At 37.1% G+C, this 17,435-nt stretch overlaps 1 protein-coding gene across 1 annotated transcript in view; it reads right to left on the reverse strand.

Moving 5' to 3' along the window:
• Positions 1-17,435, reverse strand: part of LOC111059631 (E3 ubiquitin-protein ligase HECTD1-like) — a 160,680-nt gene that overhangs the window by 73,471 nt on the left and 69,774 nt on the right. Inside the window, 5 exon segments of the mRNA XM_039429229.1 lie at positions 873-1,110; positions 7,968-8,220; positions 10,544-10,821; positions 14,146-14,508; positions 17,399-17,417. Coding sequence (XP_039285163.1) covers positions 873-1,110; positions 7,968-8,220; positions 10,544-10,821; positions 14,146-14,508; positions 17,399-17,417 — 1,151 coding nt within the window.

Raw genomic sequence — 17,435 nt, forward strand, 5'->3', positions numbered from 1 at the left:
CATCACCTGGTAGCTTGTCGCAATCCAGTGTGATATGCTTGGCAGTCTCTTCAGACTGATTGGTCCTCGTGACCTACGTGAGTTCCACTCCTGGCCTTTTTTGTAGGTCCTTCCGCTGAGGAAGGGCGGCAAAGTTGCCTCTAGGGCACCTGGTCACCCTCGACTCAGCCTCGACCTATATTTGTGCCTGGAGTTTCACCCATCACTGGTCTCTTGGGTTTTTCTTTTTGCCCCTCCGAAACTTTGCAGGGTCAAAAGCCTCACCTCTCCCAAGAAGTTTTGCCTGAATGGCAGTCCTTCTTTGAGCAGTGGTCTGAGAAGCTCATCCTTCCCCTCCAGTTGGGTTGATATGATTGAGCTTACGAATACATGTCGTGATCAGTAGAAGCCTTCTCAATGTTGATAAATTGGATAAGAGAAAACTATTTTCTTTTCAATTGAAGGCATAATCTAATTTTTAAAGCATATTTTAGAGCGTGGATTATTTTTTTTCTCTATTATTGTATCAACTCTCACCAGCGGGCAAGGCTTGATTCCTTTTGCTGGTGATGCCGGATTACCATTGAGAATCTAATTATGATTTGGTATTATTTATGCTTAATTTTTATTTTAATTATTTTATACTTTTGATTATAAAGTTATGTATTTTCTTTTATTATGTTTTGAATATGTATTTATTGTATGGCAAATAAATGATTTGATTTGATTTGATAGCCTCTACATAAGAGTGCAACGGAACCTGCCCTGAACTTTTGATATGTTTACCCCCTTACTACTCCAAACAGAACTGCGGGCTAAAAAACTTGTCTTCCAAACTTCATTCATTGCCTGGACTAAATAGTATTCGAGAGCAATACCACCAAAGAGCTCACCCAGATCCTCACAGACACCGGTGACGGTTCCGTAGAGCTCGAGACCGGACAGCGACAGATAGTGCGTCTGGCCGGATGCGTTCTTGCCGGTCTGCTGGATGCGAATGTGTCGGTAGCCCTGCGTCTCCTCGGCGGGGACCGGGTCCAGGGTCCAGGTGGCCGTACTGCCCGGCTCATTCAGAGATGTGTCGTCCACGTGCGTGTACAGGGTGACCCAGTTGGAGCCGTCTTTGGAAGCCTGAAATTCAAATAGTACGTTCAATTGTTGAGTAAAGTAAATTGTTATTTTAGTACGTGATAGCTTAGTGAAAGATAGCATAAAGATACGATTTTGGAGATTGGATTATTATAGAATAGAATAGAGAAAAGAATTACTTCTTTATTTGTTAACGTGGCGAAGTTTGGACAGTAATGTCCACTCTACCACTTAGCCACGTCGTTAGCAAAAAATACAATACAAAATATGCAGAGAAAAAAATAGAAGCAAGAAATGACATTAAAATGTGATAAATATGAGAGTTCAGTATTGAATAAAATTATAAGATTATGCATTTTATAAGAAGCGGAACGACTTCAAACCTCAAATTAGAAATTTGGACCAATACATTTTGGAAAAATACATTTTAGTTTATAGTGTCTGCCCAAATGGATTGTATTTGTTGTATTTTCTATATTTATTCGCTCTGTCAACTTACTTGACAACTTCTGTGTAAATTTATGTTTGACTAGATTTTGTATTTATGACAATCTGTATTTAAAGACAAACTTTAGTTCTCCTGACCAAACACAACACAACACTATAAATTTGAAATCACATACCAATTTCAAACTCAAAAGTTCTTTTAAGGAATACCAGACAAGAAATCTTGGGCCTTCAGTCCGGATTTGCCATTTGAATGTAGAGAGTATAAGTTATTCTAAAAGTCAATATCTTTCAAAGCGTTTGAGACAAGACAACATTGACCTGGTTGCCATTCAAGAAACACACTGTAGCTCTGAAGATCAGCTGAAAGGAAGAGGTACTATACCTGGCTATGACCTACTTGGTGCTACATACCATAATGTATATGGAGTTGCAACCTATGTGAGATGCAATATAGACAATGCCACCCTAATCTCCACCTCAACAGACAATGACATCAATGCTGTTGTAGTCAAGATAGGAAATATCACAGTGACTAACATCTACAAACCACCTAACACCCCATGGCCAACTGCAGTGATCCCAATTCAGCCTCACCCTGCAGTTATTTAGGGGATTTCAATAGTCATCATGAACAGTGGAAGTATAGGGACTGCAATGCAAATGGTGAAGCTGTGGTGGAATGGGCTGAAAGTGGAAATCTCAATCTTGTGTTTGATGCAAAAGACCGGTTCACATTTAAATCTGCAGCTTGGAGGCAGGAATACAATCCAGATCTATGCTTTTCCTCATGATAACAAGGGCCAACCACTTCCAATCACCAGACGAGTTCTCTTGACTTTCCAAACAGTCAGCATCGTCCAGTTCTCATAGAAATAGGTCACCAGGTACCACTTGTGACTTCCACACACATCCAAGATGGAACTTCCAAAAGCTGACTGGGAAAGGTACTCAAAAGAACTTGATAAATGCCTGGGTTGGATACCTCCTCTAAGTAAAAATTATAAACGATTTGTGGGGCAGTCATTAGTACAGCTAAAAGTGCATCCCAAGAGGATATCGCAGAGATTATATTCCAGGCTGGTCCCAGAATAGTGATGAACTTTATCAAACCTTCTTGGAGACGGGTGAGCAAGAGGTGGCAGATGAACTCCTTCATAGTCTTGATGAGGCAAGAAAACAGAAAGGATGAATGTGGTTGAGAACATGAACTTCCAAACCTCAAGTCGACAAGCATGGGCTCTTCTAAGGAAATTGGGCAGTGGAGCACCCATGGAAAGACAAAAAGCAGGTGTCTCTGCAAACTCAATAGCATCTCACATAGTGGAAACATCGAGCACAAGTGGACAGAGAACACTCGACCAAAATAAAACATGAGCTGAGCCAACTTAAGAGACAGGCAACAGAGAGTGAATTCAGTCTACCTTCACCCCAGAAGAAATCGCATCAGCTCTCAAGCATGTAGCTTCTGGAAAAGCACCAGGATTTGATAGTGTAAACCCAGAATTTCTAGTTAAATGTGGAAAATATGCAAAGGTATGGCTGGCTAAATTCTTCACTGATGTTATGCAAACTGGCAATGTACCCAAAGAGCTGAGGCAGTCAAGATTATAGCAATTTTGAAACCAGGAAAACCAGCAAACTCAGCAAAAAACTATAGACCAATTGCATTACTGTCGGTGGTGTATAAACTACTGGAGAGGCTAATCTATAATAGAGTATGCCAGAAAATATTTGAAATCATACCTGTTGAGCAGGCTGGGTTCAGACCAAACAGGAGCTGTGTTGATCAAGTTCTATCACTTACAACATGCATTGAAGCTGGTTTCCAGAAGAAATGAAAACATCTGCTGCCTTTATCGATCTATCAGCAGCTTATGACACTGTTTGGAGAGAAGGTATGATCTATAAGCTCCTAAAAGTGATCAAGTGTAAAATAACAGCTCGTCTTGTGAATAATATGCTGAGTGATAGAACTTTCAAAGTCATCATTGGATCTGATATAAGCTCACAAAGGAAACTTAAGAATGGTCTGCCTCAGGGCTCAGTTCTTGCCCCTCTCTTGTTCAGTCTGTATATTGCTGACATGCCAGAAACCTTGACTAGAAAACATGGCTATGCTGATGACTGGGTATTATCGACACAGTGTAAATCATTTGAAGAGTCAGAGGAAATTCTTACAGATGACTTGAGAGAGATGGGTAGGTACTTTCGAAGATGGCGTCTCCAACCAAATGCCAGTAAAACAGAAGTTGCATGCTTCCACCTGAACAATAGAGAAGCTAACAGAGAGCTAAGAATTCAATTCGAGAATAGAAGCCTTAAACACAATAAGGCTCCAAAATATTTGGGCGTGATACTTGATAGGACACTTTCATTCAAAGAGCACCTAACAAAGACAGCAGAAAAACTAAAAACCCGAAACAATATTATGCAAAAACTTTGCGGAACATCATGGGGAGCTTCAGCATCTACATTACGCTCTACAGCCCTAAGCCTTGTCTTTTCAGCTGCTGAGTACTGTGCTCCAGTCTGGATGAATAGCTCTCATGTTCATAGGGTTGATGTTCAGCCAAATAACTCAATGAGAATGATAGGTGGTGTTCTAAATCTACCCCTGTGGAATGGCTCCCGGTGTTGAGTCACATCCCACCCCCAAATCTTCGACGCATGAATGCCCTTACTAGAGAGTACAAGAAGATACAGGAAAATCGAAGCCTGCCAATACATGAGGATATACAAGATGCCAATCAGAGACGTCTGCAATCTCGTAAGCCACCGGTTAGGACGGCAATTACAGCCTTAGATTCAGGTTTCCGTATAACTGAGGCCTGGCAACAAGCGTGGTCAGCAAAGCAGAACATTGACATCCCATTTGTAACCAAAAGGCCACCAGGCTTCGATTTGCCTCGTAAAACATGGTCGGCATTGAATAGGGTACGAACTCATCATGGTAGATGTGCCTATCTGATGCATAAGTGGGGGAAGGCTGACTCCCCTTTCTGTGAGTGTGGAGCAGTCCAGACTGTGAGACACATAGTGGAGGAATGTCCCAGATCAGCATACACAGGTGCACATGAAGATTTCCTGGTGGCTAAACCAGCATCAATAGCCTACTTAAATACCCTGGAAGCATGCCTCTAATTTCCAGGTCAAAAGTGACTAAGATATTTTCATTCGATTTATATATGAATTTACTATTGTTTTCTTTTTTTTTTCGAATTTTGTGATCATAAATGTGTTGTGTATACTGCCATACGCTAAATAAATAAATGTGTATTTGAGATTCCTGAACGATTGATGCAACATTTCAGCTGGCATATTGTTAATTTCATTCTGAATTGTCTGTTATAATTTAACCACAGTTATTGGTCAAGTTGTAAAAACTTGGTTTTGAGATAGCTTCACTAACAAAAAATCGCAGGTGGACAGATCCGCCATGTGACCAGGAAACGCAACCTAAGCGTGAGATTACATGGTTACCAAACAATACTCACTCGCACAGTTGCCATTAACTGCCGCTCAGTGTGGATTTCGCTTACAATTTGATCAATAATTTTGAATTATTTAAAAATTTTAAAACAAATTCAAATTGAAATCCGCGATATACCAGATGAAATATTGCAGCGATTCGTCAGCACAGATTTGAACAATGTATTCGTTCAGGAGGAAGCCATTTAATAATGAAGTAATTGTCAAAAAGTGATAGATGCTATTAATAATATTCTTAAATGGCAAGTCTTGAACTTTACATTAGTTTGACAAAAGTCATTTCTGCCCTTCCCACTAATATTTTATGGCGTTTTTAAAAGTTCCCGATATTCTGGGCCACTCTGTATTAGCAAATAACATTCTGAATCAGGAAAATCAGTTTCAAGAGCTAAAGAGTTGTAGTATCTTCATATTACTGTAGTAGACAGTTAAAGTACAACATGTTGAATGAAAAATGAAAGTGTGAACCTAGTTTAATACTTGTAACTGAAGATTGGAGCAATGATGATTGAATTAAGAATTACTACTAATCAGATTACTTGTTGTCATTCATTGAAGAATGAGGGAGAATCCGAGAATCATCATATTAGTAGTCCATACAGTTATTTCCATCAATTTGAAGAGAGAGAGAAAAAATATGATCGATCACATATTATAAATCAGTTGAAAATATTGTTTTTATTATGGAAAAGTACCACAACATCACACACAACAAAATTGTAATAGTAAAATCATAGAGAAACAATAGCATAAGTAGATATCCCATGGTATAGGGTGTTTATGTCGCAACTTTTACTGTTATCTCAAGCTGATAGTCCACGTAGTTCTTTCCTGTGAAGCTTTATGATGCTGGTAGTCTCTCATATTGTGCCGTTCATACAGTCTTACCCGGTCCAAACAGTAAAAATCGACAATAATCGACAGTAATCGGCTTGAGATAACAGTAAAAGTTGCGACATAAACGCCCTATACCATGGGATATCTACTTACGCTATTGTTTCTCTATGGTAAAATCACAACAAGGATGATGAATGAGATAGAGTTCGTATCATCATGCTAGTAAATTACAGTAATTAATTACTATGTTGGATATGAATTCATTGTAAAGACTTATAATAGCGATAAATATTTATTTCGTCCAATATATTTATTTTTAATTCAATCCTTTAGATTATAGATTATTTACTTTATTTAGATTATTATTTCCTTTAGATTCATATACATTATCAATCTCCATTATGTAGTGTATCAGTTTATGAATCTTTTTTATAAATCTTCAAAATTATTCGTCCTAGCTTCATGTAGTTCTGTCTTTTCTAACTTATTCAACTGTTCAGCCTAATTTAGTTTAGTTGCTTAGAATAATCTCCATTTTTCTTTTCCTTGAAGAGGAATTGAAAAAAGCGTGCTCCTTTGCTCCTTTCTTACGCATGCGTGCTATTTCTTTTCGATTTTTTATTCTTTAGTCATTAATTTATACAATAATTACATTATCAAAATGATAGGGAGAGGAAAAAAGGTAACCTTGTGCTATTCCTTTTCCAAATTTAGATAACACATAGACTAGTCCAAAGTAGGTTCAACTATGAGAAATTAAAAACGGTTTATTTTTCTTTAGTGAGAGTTATCTGGGGAGTTACGAGTTTTATACATGTTGAACTTCTCTATAAACTTCAAAAACGAATACTAAAAATAATAGGCTTCAAGGAAAATCAATTTCCCACGAACATTCTTGTCAAGGACAGTAAAGTACTGAGTGTAAGACAACTCTACATCCAGGCTATCATCACGCGAATAAGGAGAAACAACGAACACATAAGACTGGCAGATCATAACCATCAAACAAGGCAGAGAAACACGAATTTAATAGTACCAAGGATGAACACTACATTTGGGCAAAGAGACTGCATATATTTGGGACCAAAAATTTACAATTCAATACAAAGTTACATTAAGGAAGAATTCAATAGACACAGGTTCAAGAAAAGTTTATTTTCCTGGTTAATTGATATTGGAGTAGAAAATTGTGAACATTTAGTTAGACTGTAAATATTGGAACTATTTATTCTTCATTCTTTCCCTTTACTAGGTTTTCATTTTTCTAAAAATTAACTTTCTTATTATTATCCTTAATAGAAAATTTATATTTATCTACTGATTTCATAATTTGTTTGTATTATATATTTTACTAATTTTAATATGAAAAACTTCCCATATCAGTGAATGAAGTTTGTAAATGATAATTATAACACGCAACAAGCAACTAATAACTTAGAGCTTGTTCACATGACAGCGATTCACGCTCGGTTGTCGCTCGATTGGCAAATCGCTCGGTTTGCCAGCCTCGTACACATGACAGCGATTCATGAGCGGTTTGCGCTCGGTTATGATAAATAATTACTAGGTACTTAATCTTAATATCTTAATCTATGTACTTAATCACTACATTACTCTTAAACATATATTACTTCTCCGATCGAAACCGCTCGGTTGACTGAAAACATGTGTACGCTCTCATGCCTGCTCTAGTATATCGAGCGGCCCGACAACCGAGTGGTTGTAGTCTGAGACTACAACCGCCGCGATTCGCCGGCGACTTCTAAAACCGAGCGATGCATGTGTACGGCACCATGTGTTTCCCTATACCTGGCAATCGCTCGGTTTGTCAACCGCGCGACAACCGAACGTAAATCTCTGTCATGTGAACAGGCTCTTATACACCAACACATATAATTTATAGTGGGGTGTATTTATTCATTGAATTATCTTTGCCTATTAAGAAATTATTCAATGCAAAAAAATTCATTGTTTCAACTGTTATAGTATTCTGAATTGTAATGTAATTGTTTTTGATGAATAAATTTTATTTGATTTGAAAAAAAAGGTTGTCTTGTAAGTTCTTCAATTCAAATTCTACTTTCATGGTAAATGAATGAGAATGTAGATGATATTGTAAATACCTGGAACATCCAGTTACGCAGCGCCGACCGCCCGTAGCCGCGCGCATGCCGCATAGTGTAGGCGGTCGGGATGAGCCAGAGGCCGAGGTCGACGTTGAACCAGGCGCGCTTGTCGTCGTTGGTGTGGCAGTTGAGTGCCGAAGAGTCGCGGCTCAGAATGTCCTCCAGGCGGCCGTAGGGCAGGTTGCGGCCGTCCGATGACGTCACCACCACCAGGCCGTACTGGCCCGGGTTCACCCACTCCAACGAGGTTCTGTCAAATGAACAAGTAGTATTTAATAGATGTTTCAAAGGAGGATTATCAATGTATAAACATTAGTTGACAAACAATTAAATAGACTTGAGTTCTACAAGAAGAAGCCCACATACATAGGAGCCAAGTTCTATAACAAGCTTCCGACGCGAATCCAACAAGAGCTGAATCCCAATAAATTCAAATTGGAATTAAAGAGATATTTAACTGGGAGAGCTCTTTATAATATAAATGAATATTTGAATGAATGAGATCAGCTCCTATGAGTTGAATTGTATTGTATGTTTGTATTGTTGTATTCTGTAGATGTTTTATTTGTTATGCATTTTATTTTTAATTGTATCTAATCAAAGATATATATTTATGACACTATTCATTGTATACACTGTACAAATTTATGAATAAAGAAATTATGATGATGATGATGATGATGATGAAATAACAATAAACCCATTCCAACGAGGGAAAAAGTAGTATTCAATCAATCATTCAATAACTTTATTCAAATCAACACAATACAATATACAAATCAAAACACAAAAAAACGCAATCATCAATCATTTAATAACTTTATTCAAATCAACACAATACAATATAAATAAATCAAAACACAAAAAATCGCAATCAAAAATGAATTTCTAATAAAAACAAAAACAGGCTTCATGGCGGGGTGTGCTGAAAAGAAGGAAAAATACGTAGCCAACTATGGTTTCCCATGTAATAGGCAGGTAGAGGGTATAAAAGTAAGGAATGAAGGGTGAAGAGGAGAAGAAAAGGGAAGTATTGAAAAATGAAGTAGGAAAAAGAGAAAAAATTAATAATAAGAGTAATAATAGTATGAATAATAGTAATGAAGAATAGTATTAATTGGAGGTTTCATGGGGGGATTATCAATGAATAAACATTAGTAGACAAACAATGAAATAATAATAGAGTTGGATAGAATATTGATACAGTACGCGTCCCTTAGCTTTGACTCCGTAATTTGAACGGCATATAGAGGCAAGGTATGGTTCGCGGGGTGATATTCACGAGTTTTGCAAAAACATCAAGCTTCAGAGACCCTAAATCCCTAGATGGAGGAAGCTCCCTACACACAGAGATTCTTCATGAATGAGGGAGTTGCAACGTATCACCAACAATGGAAAGAGCATGTTGAACGAATGTCAGCTGGTAGGCTGTGTTGTGACTTGTGACAGAGAAAATGTATACTAGATTGTTTATTCTGCAATTGTGCTAAAAGGACGTAACTCCAAAAAACTACTTGTGTAAGTATGTGTATCTTTTCGGATGCAACACGGTGCTTTTGAGAAGATACAAAAGAGCATCTGTTGCATTTGGAAAGATACATTTCCAAAAATGTTCGATACTTTTGAACGGGTAGTATTGTAGTCTAGTGACCCTCCACCGATAGCCAAAGCTACAAGACCCAGACTGTACTTGACGTTGCTCATGACTTGTTTGCTTCCAATAGGCAATCAAATGTTCACGATTACCATACAAGATATAGAAATGAATTTCATTATAATGGAACATAGAAGAGAAACGTTTCAACAAAGTCCAGCATATATGGGAATGAAATTCATGAGGTATCTCCCGAGTAGCATCAGAAGCGGGACGGATAGGGCAAGATTCAAAATCGAGTTGAAAAAGTACCTAATAGAATTAGAAACTTATAGTTTTGAAGAATTTTACCGGGGAAATTAGAGATACAGTACCTACTACCTTGTTGATTATTATTTCTTTTTTTTGTTGTGTTTCTTTCTATCGTTTTATGTTCAAGAATTAGAAGTATTGTTGACCGAACGAAGTGAGGTCTAAGATTCAAGTCGACGGTTTGGCATTTCTCTTAATGTTTAAATGTTTATATGTTTATATGTTGCGCATTTACAGCGAAACGCGGTAATAGATTTTCATGAAATTTCACAGGTATGTTCCTCTTTTAGTTGCGCGTCGACGTATATACAAGGTTTTTTGAAATTTTGCATTTCAAGGATAATATAAAAGGAAAAAGGAGCCTCCTTCATACGCCAATATTAGAGTAAAAATCAGACTATAGAATTATTCATCATAAATCAGCTGACAAGTGATTACACAGATGTGTGGAAAAGCCAGTCTATTGCTGTATTTCCATAAGGTCTATAGTTTCAATCAGGTACTTGTGGATGAGAATACTGCGTGTGGTCTACTGTTCACAGAACTACTAGTTTAATAAGATGACGCATTCATGTACAATATATATACATTGTATGTCTTGAATAAAGAGATTGATTGATTGTTTCTTGGAAATAAAATTTTATTTATTTGAATCAGTTTGACTCACTTTCCGTTAGTGCCGATCCAATGTATGACGCCGTTCTCGTCAAAGTCGTGCTGATGACGGAACGTGACCTTGACACCGGCCTCCTTGAGGCGTCTGACGAACGAGAACGTGGCGCGTTCATAGTCGTACCACTGCTTGGCGACCATCTTCAGCAGATAGCGTTCCAACTGCGTCACCGTCGCCAGTGGCTCCATCTTCAGGCTGCGACCTGAACGGTCGATCAGCGAACTCTCGCCGGATGCCTTCTCCAGTCTGAACCTCAGACGTCGGGTTAGAATCTGAACAGTAAACAATCAAGAATATTCTTTATTCCACAATACTGTAAGTACAAAAATGATGAAAAATATAAAATACAAATACTGAAGTACTTGAATTAGGTTTTCAAAAAATCAATAAAAATCATTTATTTGCCAATTATAAAGATAACAGTAATGAATAAAACAAATACTTCATACTTATACAGAATAAAAATAAAATTTTTGACCAGCAAAACCTAAGTTTGTGTGCTAGCAACGAGTACCAAAAGAATTCATTTAATTTAACATAAACATAAAAGATGATTAAACATTTTATTTGAATGGTAGTAATAATAAATAAATAAGTTAAATAATATTTCATATTATATAGTGAGGTCCACGTTATAATGGCAGTGGAGAAAGATAGGAGAAAAACGTTGCCGATCCTCTGTCTTTTCAATGCCTTCTATAGACGGTAGCTGATACAGGTTTATTGTTGTAATATTACCTATCCATTCTCGTTCAAAATAATCAATTATATTTTATTAAGCAAGAGATTATATTTTTCAATAATTTAATAATGCATTTTTATAATAAAGATGAAATATTTTGTTAATTAATTATTAATTCTAAATTGTTAAAAGACGATCTGGTAACAAAGCAAAGCGAGAAAGAGATAGCACTATCCGCTTTGTTGAATGATAGACAAGGATAGCAATACCATTGCTAATCAAACACTGTCATAACGTGGACCTCACTACAGAAATAACACATTATAGTGTAAAAAATATTTTCCCTCAGGACTATAACAAGTCAAGATAATTCTAGACCAAATCAGTTCAATCTTCTATAAGAATTCATCTTCTCAAATCAGGCCAAACTGATTGTAAATAACACAGTAAACCGACTTTTGTCGTTTGTCAACTCCTGCCAGCATTGCAGGCGTTATGTTGGCAGATTTCTTCCCTGATATTGGTTTCTTTTAGGGTTCGTGGACGGTTCAAATAAACAAGGGATTTCAAAAAAAAACTCTCAACGCCAAATGCACGCTTGTAACTTAGAGTTTAGCAATCTATACTAGGCGCTAGTTAAATCAATTCTGCAGTATGACATAGCTGTTTGGGGGATGTTTCAACTGTCATATTGAGGAATTATTCGTGGCCCAAAAACTAATAATTAAAATTATTCTAAACAGACCTTGATTGTACCCAACCGAAATGGTTTTTAGTGACTTCAAGGTAATGACAATACGACAATTATATATTAAAACCGTAATTGAATGCTTGATAAAATATAAATCCCTTTTTCCTCGCACTTTAAATTCAATTGAAACAGTTGATCTATATAGGCACTGGTGGATTCACGGAGGATCGGCAGCCTTGATTGTGGGTTGATTTGGTTTGTGCTTTCCTCCCCTTCCCCCTCTCCCAAAGAGGCAAGATAACCTCTCTCCCTCACCCCTCCTTGATCCTTCCCGTTTATCTTCCCACCCATCACTTCAAGAATTGTGGTCGAGAAGTCAACATCGTTTTCGTTTCGTTTCTCCTGTTTCCGTGGCGTTCGAGCTGAACGCAATTACCTCGTATCGTTTCGTGATATATGTGCAATATCATATAGGCCTACGCATAAAGACAGGATATCGTCAGCAGTAACTTCTACACACGAGATACAGTCCACTTCCTCGCCAGTTCCAAGGTTAGTGCAAATTAAAGACTTACTTTTGGGGCTGTCGACGTTTTCGTGAATTAAATCTTAACTGTACCCCAATCCATAGGTTTGGGGACAGGACGGGATTACCAGGCACTAATTCCGGACCAATTATGAAATGAAATGAATGAATGAATTTTATTTGCCAAAAACAAAATACAAAAAAATTCCTCATAGACTCTAAGACTAGTGGAGAAACTAAACTAGAAATAAAAACCTGGACATACAGTAACTTTTTCTATCATATCGACGTATGAAATATCGAGATTCCTGCTCAAACTACTATTTGCAAGGCCATTTCTTTTAGATACATTTGTTAAAAGTGGACTCGCTTATAATTTTTGCACATTTTTTTCTCTTTTATCCTACTATCTTCTCCAATACTTCCCTTTTTCTTCATTCCTTACCTTTATACCCTCTACCTACCTATTACATGGGAAACCATAGTTGGCTAGGTATTTTTCCTCCTTTCTTTCTTTTCAGCACACCCCGCCATGAAGCCTGTTTTTGTATTTCATTGGAAATTTATTTTTGATTGTGATTTTTTTGTGTTTTTATTTCTTTTATGTATAGTGTATTGTGTTGATTAGAATAAAAATTGATTGATTGATTGATTGATACTGTGCAAACGGCCCTTATTGTTCCAAATGCATGATGGCGAATGAAAATGTCGGGAAGAAAACTTTAAGATCTGAACTCTCTAACGAGACCAAATTTTTGTAGATTTATCTTAGCGAATCAAGTCGAAATGGTAATCTTACACAATATGGTGTTATAGTTGCCCAAGCGAAAATGGGTCTCTCAAGGTCAAAGCTTTCTCTTGACACCACCACCCGTCTCTACCAACACTGTTGCCACTTTGTACTAAGGGTGGCTAGTAAGAGAGAAAGGGAATGTGTGTGTGTGAGAGAGGGTGTGAGAGTGAAGCATTGTTCTTGTGGGGAGTATTGTTTGTCTTCTCTGGATTGTTGACTATGACGAGGACAATATAGTTCACAGTTTTACAAATGTATTTTAATGTATCGTACATAATGATTATATATTATATGTAATATATATATAACTTTCAACAGCTGTACTGGTATTTGAATGAGAATTGATCAAATGAAAATTCATGCAAATTGAAAAATGCGGAGTAAAAGTGGACACTACAAGAATATTGAATAAAATAAATAAAATTACATCACTCCACTTCCAATTGATTATATAAAAGTCTTCAAGTAACCTTTATGAGGTGATAGCTCAGTTTATAAATAGTTCATTTATAAAGAAAAATCTAACCATGATTATAAAATTGGATTTCTTGATGTCATGACTCAAGAAAGAGTTATACATTATACATAACAGTATTATTTCCTCAATTTCATGATGTTGAAGAAGATAGCGGAGGAGGGGAGGAGGTAACGGGGGATGTTATTGTTCTAACTTCATAGAATGACACAATAGAACTTTTGAACCTGACGTGCTCAAAAGAATTTGTGACAGGTAGTACGGAAAAGAGGAAGAGGTAAGGTATGAGAAGGAAAGAGTGATCTTCAGGGTGTAGAAATATAGTCAATGTATATAGACTGGTCAAGTGAGGGGTGGTCACCAGCGGCAACATTGCAGTGGCCTTGAGAGACCCATTTTCGCTTGGGCTACTATAGTATAATAATTTACCTGTAGACCATAACAAGACCCTGGCGAATCGTACAGATAGACGGGCAGCTTCTCAATCGACTCCAACACGGACACCAGTTTATGGACAAGGATAACAGCCGTATTGACACCGCTCTTCTCCCGGTTGAAGCAGTGCTTGAACAGCGCCACACGCTGCTTCTGCAGTTTGTTGGTTTTGTAGGGCGTGCTGCCGTGGTCCCAGGGCGACGTGGCCAGCAGACACAGCAAGGCCTGCACGAGGCCGCTGCTGTGAACCTCGTAGGCCGACACTAGGCCTTCCTCCTGCAGCAAGGCGGTCAGCTCGGTCAACGCCGACTGTAGGATCTCACGCCAGCCGGCACCGTTCTCGCGGTTGCGCATGTGCTGCAAAACAGGGCAACGTCGCAAATTCAATATTGAAGATTAATTATTTCTGTTTGTTCAAATTTAATTTAAATTTGTTCAGCAGGAAATGGAGATTCAGTACGTCATTTTTACGATCTTGATAACGATAATACTAGGAGTGATCCGTGGTCTAGTGCTTGCGTAGCAGCATAGAGATCCCGGGTTCAAACCCTCTCAATACCAAAAGTTTTTTAACCAGATCACTCCCGTGTTATCGGATGGGCACGTTAAACTGTCGGTCCCGGCTGAAATATGACAGTCGTAAGGCCCATTGACGGCTTAAATTATATATTCAGGCGGTGGGACCTTCCCGCAAGGGACTCCCCACCAACAAAAACCATACGAATTTCCTTTTTACGATAATACTTCTGAAACTAGGCTTGAATTTTGAAAATTTCAATAAAACAGTGGTGGTTGCAATCAAATGTATGAAAGCATGTTTACAGCCAAAATGAAGTTTCTGTGAAGTGAACTAGCTTGATAATAGCATAGAGAAACAATAGTGTAAGTAGATATAGATATAGATATAGACATGGTATAGGGCGTTTATGTCGCAACTTTTACTGTTATCTCAAGCCGATTACTGTCGATTTTTGTTGATTTTTACTGTTTTGACCGGGTAAGAGTGTATGAACGGCACAATATGAGAGACTATTGAGAGAGAATTGAGAATATGAGAGAGAATTGGGTGCACTGTATTAGGAAACAGCTGAGGGATATTGGAGTGGAAAGACCAGGGTTTTCAGATGAGTTCGATGGGGTTTGATGAGGTGGATTTAAGCAACTCTTATGCTGATATATTGAATAAAAATACTCATGGCTGTTGAGAGAGGTGGATAGGCAGAACGCACTGGGTTCTCCTACTTGTCAACGATATTCAAAACTGAATCCAAATTTCATAATAGCGGAGCAATTGACTGTCCCAATGCCAATAAATAGAGTGAGATGTGTTACGCAGTTGCGCATACCAACGATAACTGGTGTGCATTTGTTCTTTAATAATTGTAGAAAGACTAATCTCAATCCGGAGAATGGGTGCTTGGCGTGTGGCTCCGGCTTGGAGACATTGGAGCATTTTTTCATCAATTGTAGAAGATATCATAATTTGAGAATCAAGTATCTGATGAAACACATAAAAAATATTGTTAGTCCTTCAGATCAAGTGTTAGTTTTATTATCTAACCTAAATAGCGAAAAAATAAAAAACGTCTACATGTTCTGTATTGAGGCTATCGAAGAAAGATATAAGGCTATAGATAGTAATTTATCATCTGCTTGAATGTATATATATATATAGTAGGATAGGGATGCTCCGGTGTTTCCGGGCCGGGGTTGCTGGCCGCGGTCGCCTATATCAAATTACTTTTGACAAAGTATATATCATTGTTTAAAGTTATGTTGCTTGAGTTGTTTTTGGAAAGTGATAGTCATTGATAGCCGAATTATTATTGTACTAATATAATTAAAAAAGTTACAATTTATATTATCATTGTGTGTAAATGATAGGTTTAAGTTTTCTAGTCAATAATCACTGTTTCTGGAACAAACTAACTTTCAATGGTGCTTGAAAACTTGTTTATATAGATTTGAACTTCTTACCTTTTTTATGTAAATTTATTGCTTCTTGTCATTATGTTTTTATAGTTTAATATTCGTATTGTTATTCATGGACTCTTATCAGCAACTCCATTTGTATGTGCTTGTGCTCGTTTACAAATAAAATTATTATTATTAAAAAATATGAGAGAGACTACCAGCGTCATAAAGCTTCACAGGAAAGAACTACGTGGGCTATCGGCTTGAGATAACAGTAAAAGTTGCGACATAAACGCCCTATGCCATGGGATATCTACTTATGCCATTGTTTCTCTATGATAATAGTGAGGCAAGTGAAACCAGTACTACTAATCAGATTTAAAGTTATCATTCATTGAAGAATGAGGGGAAATCCGAGTATCATCATGTTAGTAAACCTCTTCATTATCGACGCAGTCATTATAAATATCGTCTAATTTGAGAAAAAAATCAATAGTTCAAAGCATTGAGACCATATCCATTCAATACTATTTAATATAATTTAAACATATTTTAATTATGATTTGTGATTGTGAATGAAAAATAAATAAATGAATGAATGAATACTACTAATCAGATTTGAAGTTGTCATTCATTGAAGAATGAGGGAGAATCCGGGTATCATCATATTAGTAGGCTACTCTTAAATTCTATGATCGAATAAAAGTTATAATCTCATAATTATAAGACCACGAGACAGTAGAATTGGATAGAGAAAGATTGAGTAATATTCCACGAAGAATATATACTGTAATATACTAAATATTTATGAAAAACATATATATTGTACTTTACATTGTCCTATAACTCATCACAACACTTTGAATTTCACAATGAATTGATGAGGACAAAATCATAATTTTAGATAGTTTCTTTTAGAAATTCTCTAATAAATTAGAGATTAAAAAAGGTGCTTCTAATCAGATTAGATATTATCATTCATTGGAGAATGAGGGAGAATCCGAGTATCATCATATTCTTCTTCTTCTTATTGTAGTTCCTATCAGTTTCGGATGTTGGCAACCAGCATGGCAAACCTAATTTTGTCCACAGCCATGCGGAAGAGTTCAGCTGATGTTTTTCCCGTCCATTTTCTAAGGTTATGCAGCCAGGATAGTCTTCTCCTTCCAGGACCTTTTTTTCCATCAATTTTTCCTTGGATGATTGTCTGTAGTAAAAAGTACCTGGAGTCGTTCCTCATGATGTGGCCCAGATATTGCAGTTTCCGGGTCTTGATAGTGTTCATAATTTCCCTTTGTTTATTCATTCTTCTAAGTACCTTTTGATTAGTGACATGTTCAGTCCATGATATCCTTAGCATTCTTCGATGT

Source organism: Nilaparvata lugens, chromosome 5, assembly GCF_014356525.2.
Source record: "Nilaparvata lugens isolate BPH chromosome 5, ASM1435652v1, whole genome shotgun sequence".
NCBI lineage: Eukaryota > Metazoa > Arthropoda > Insecta > Hemiptera > Delphacidae > Nilaparvata > Nilaparvata lugens.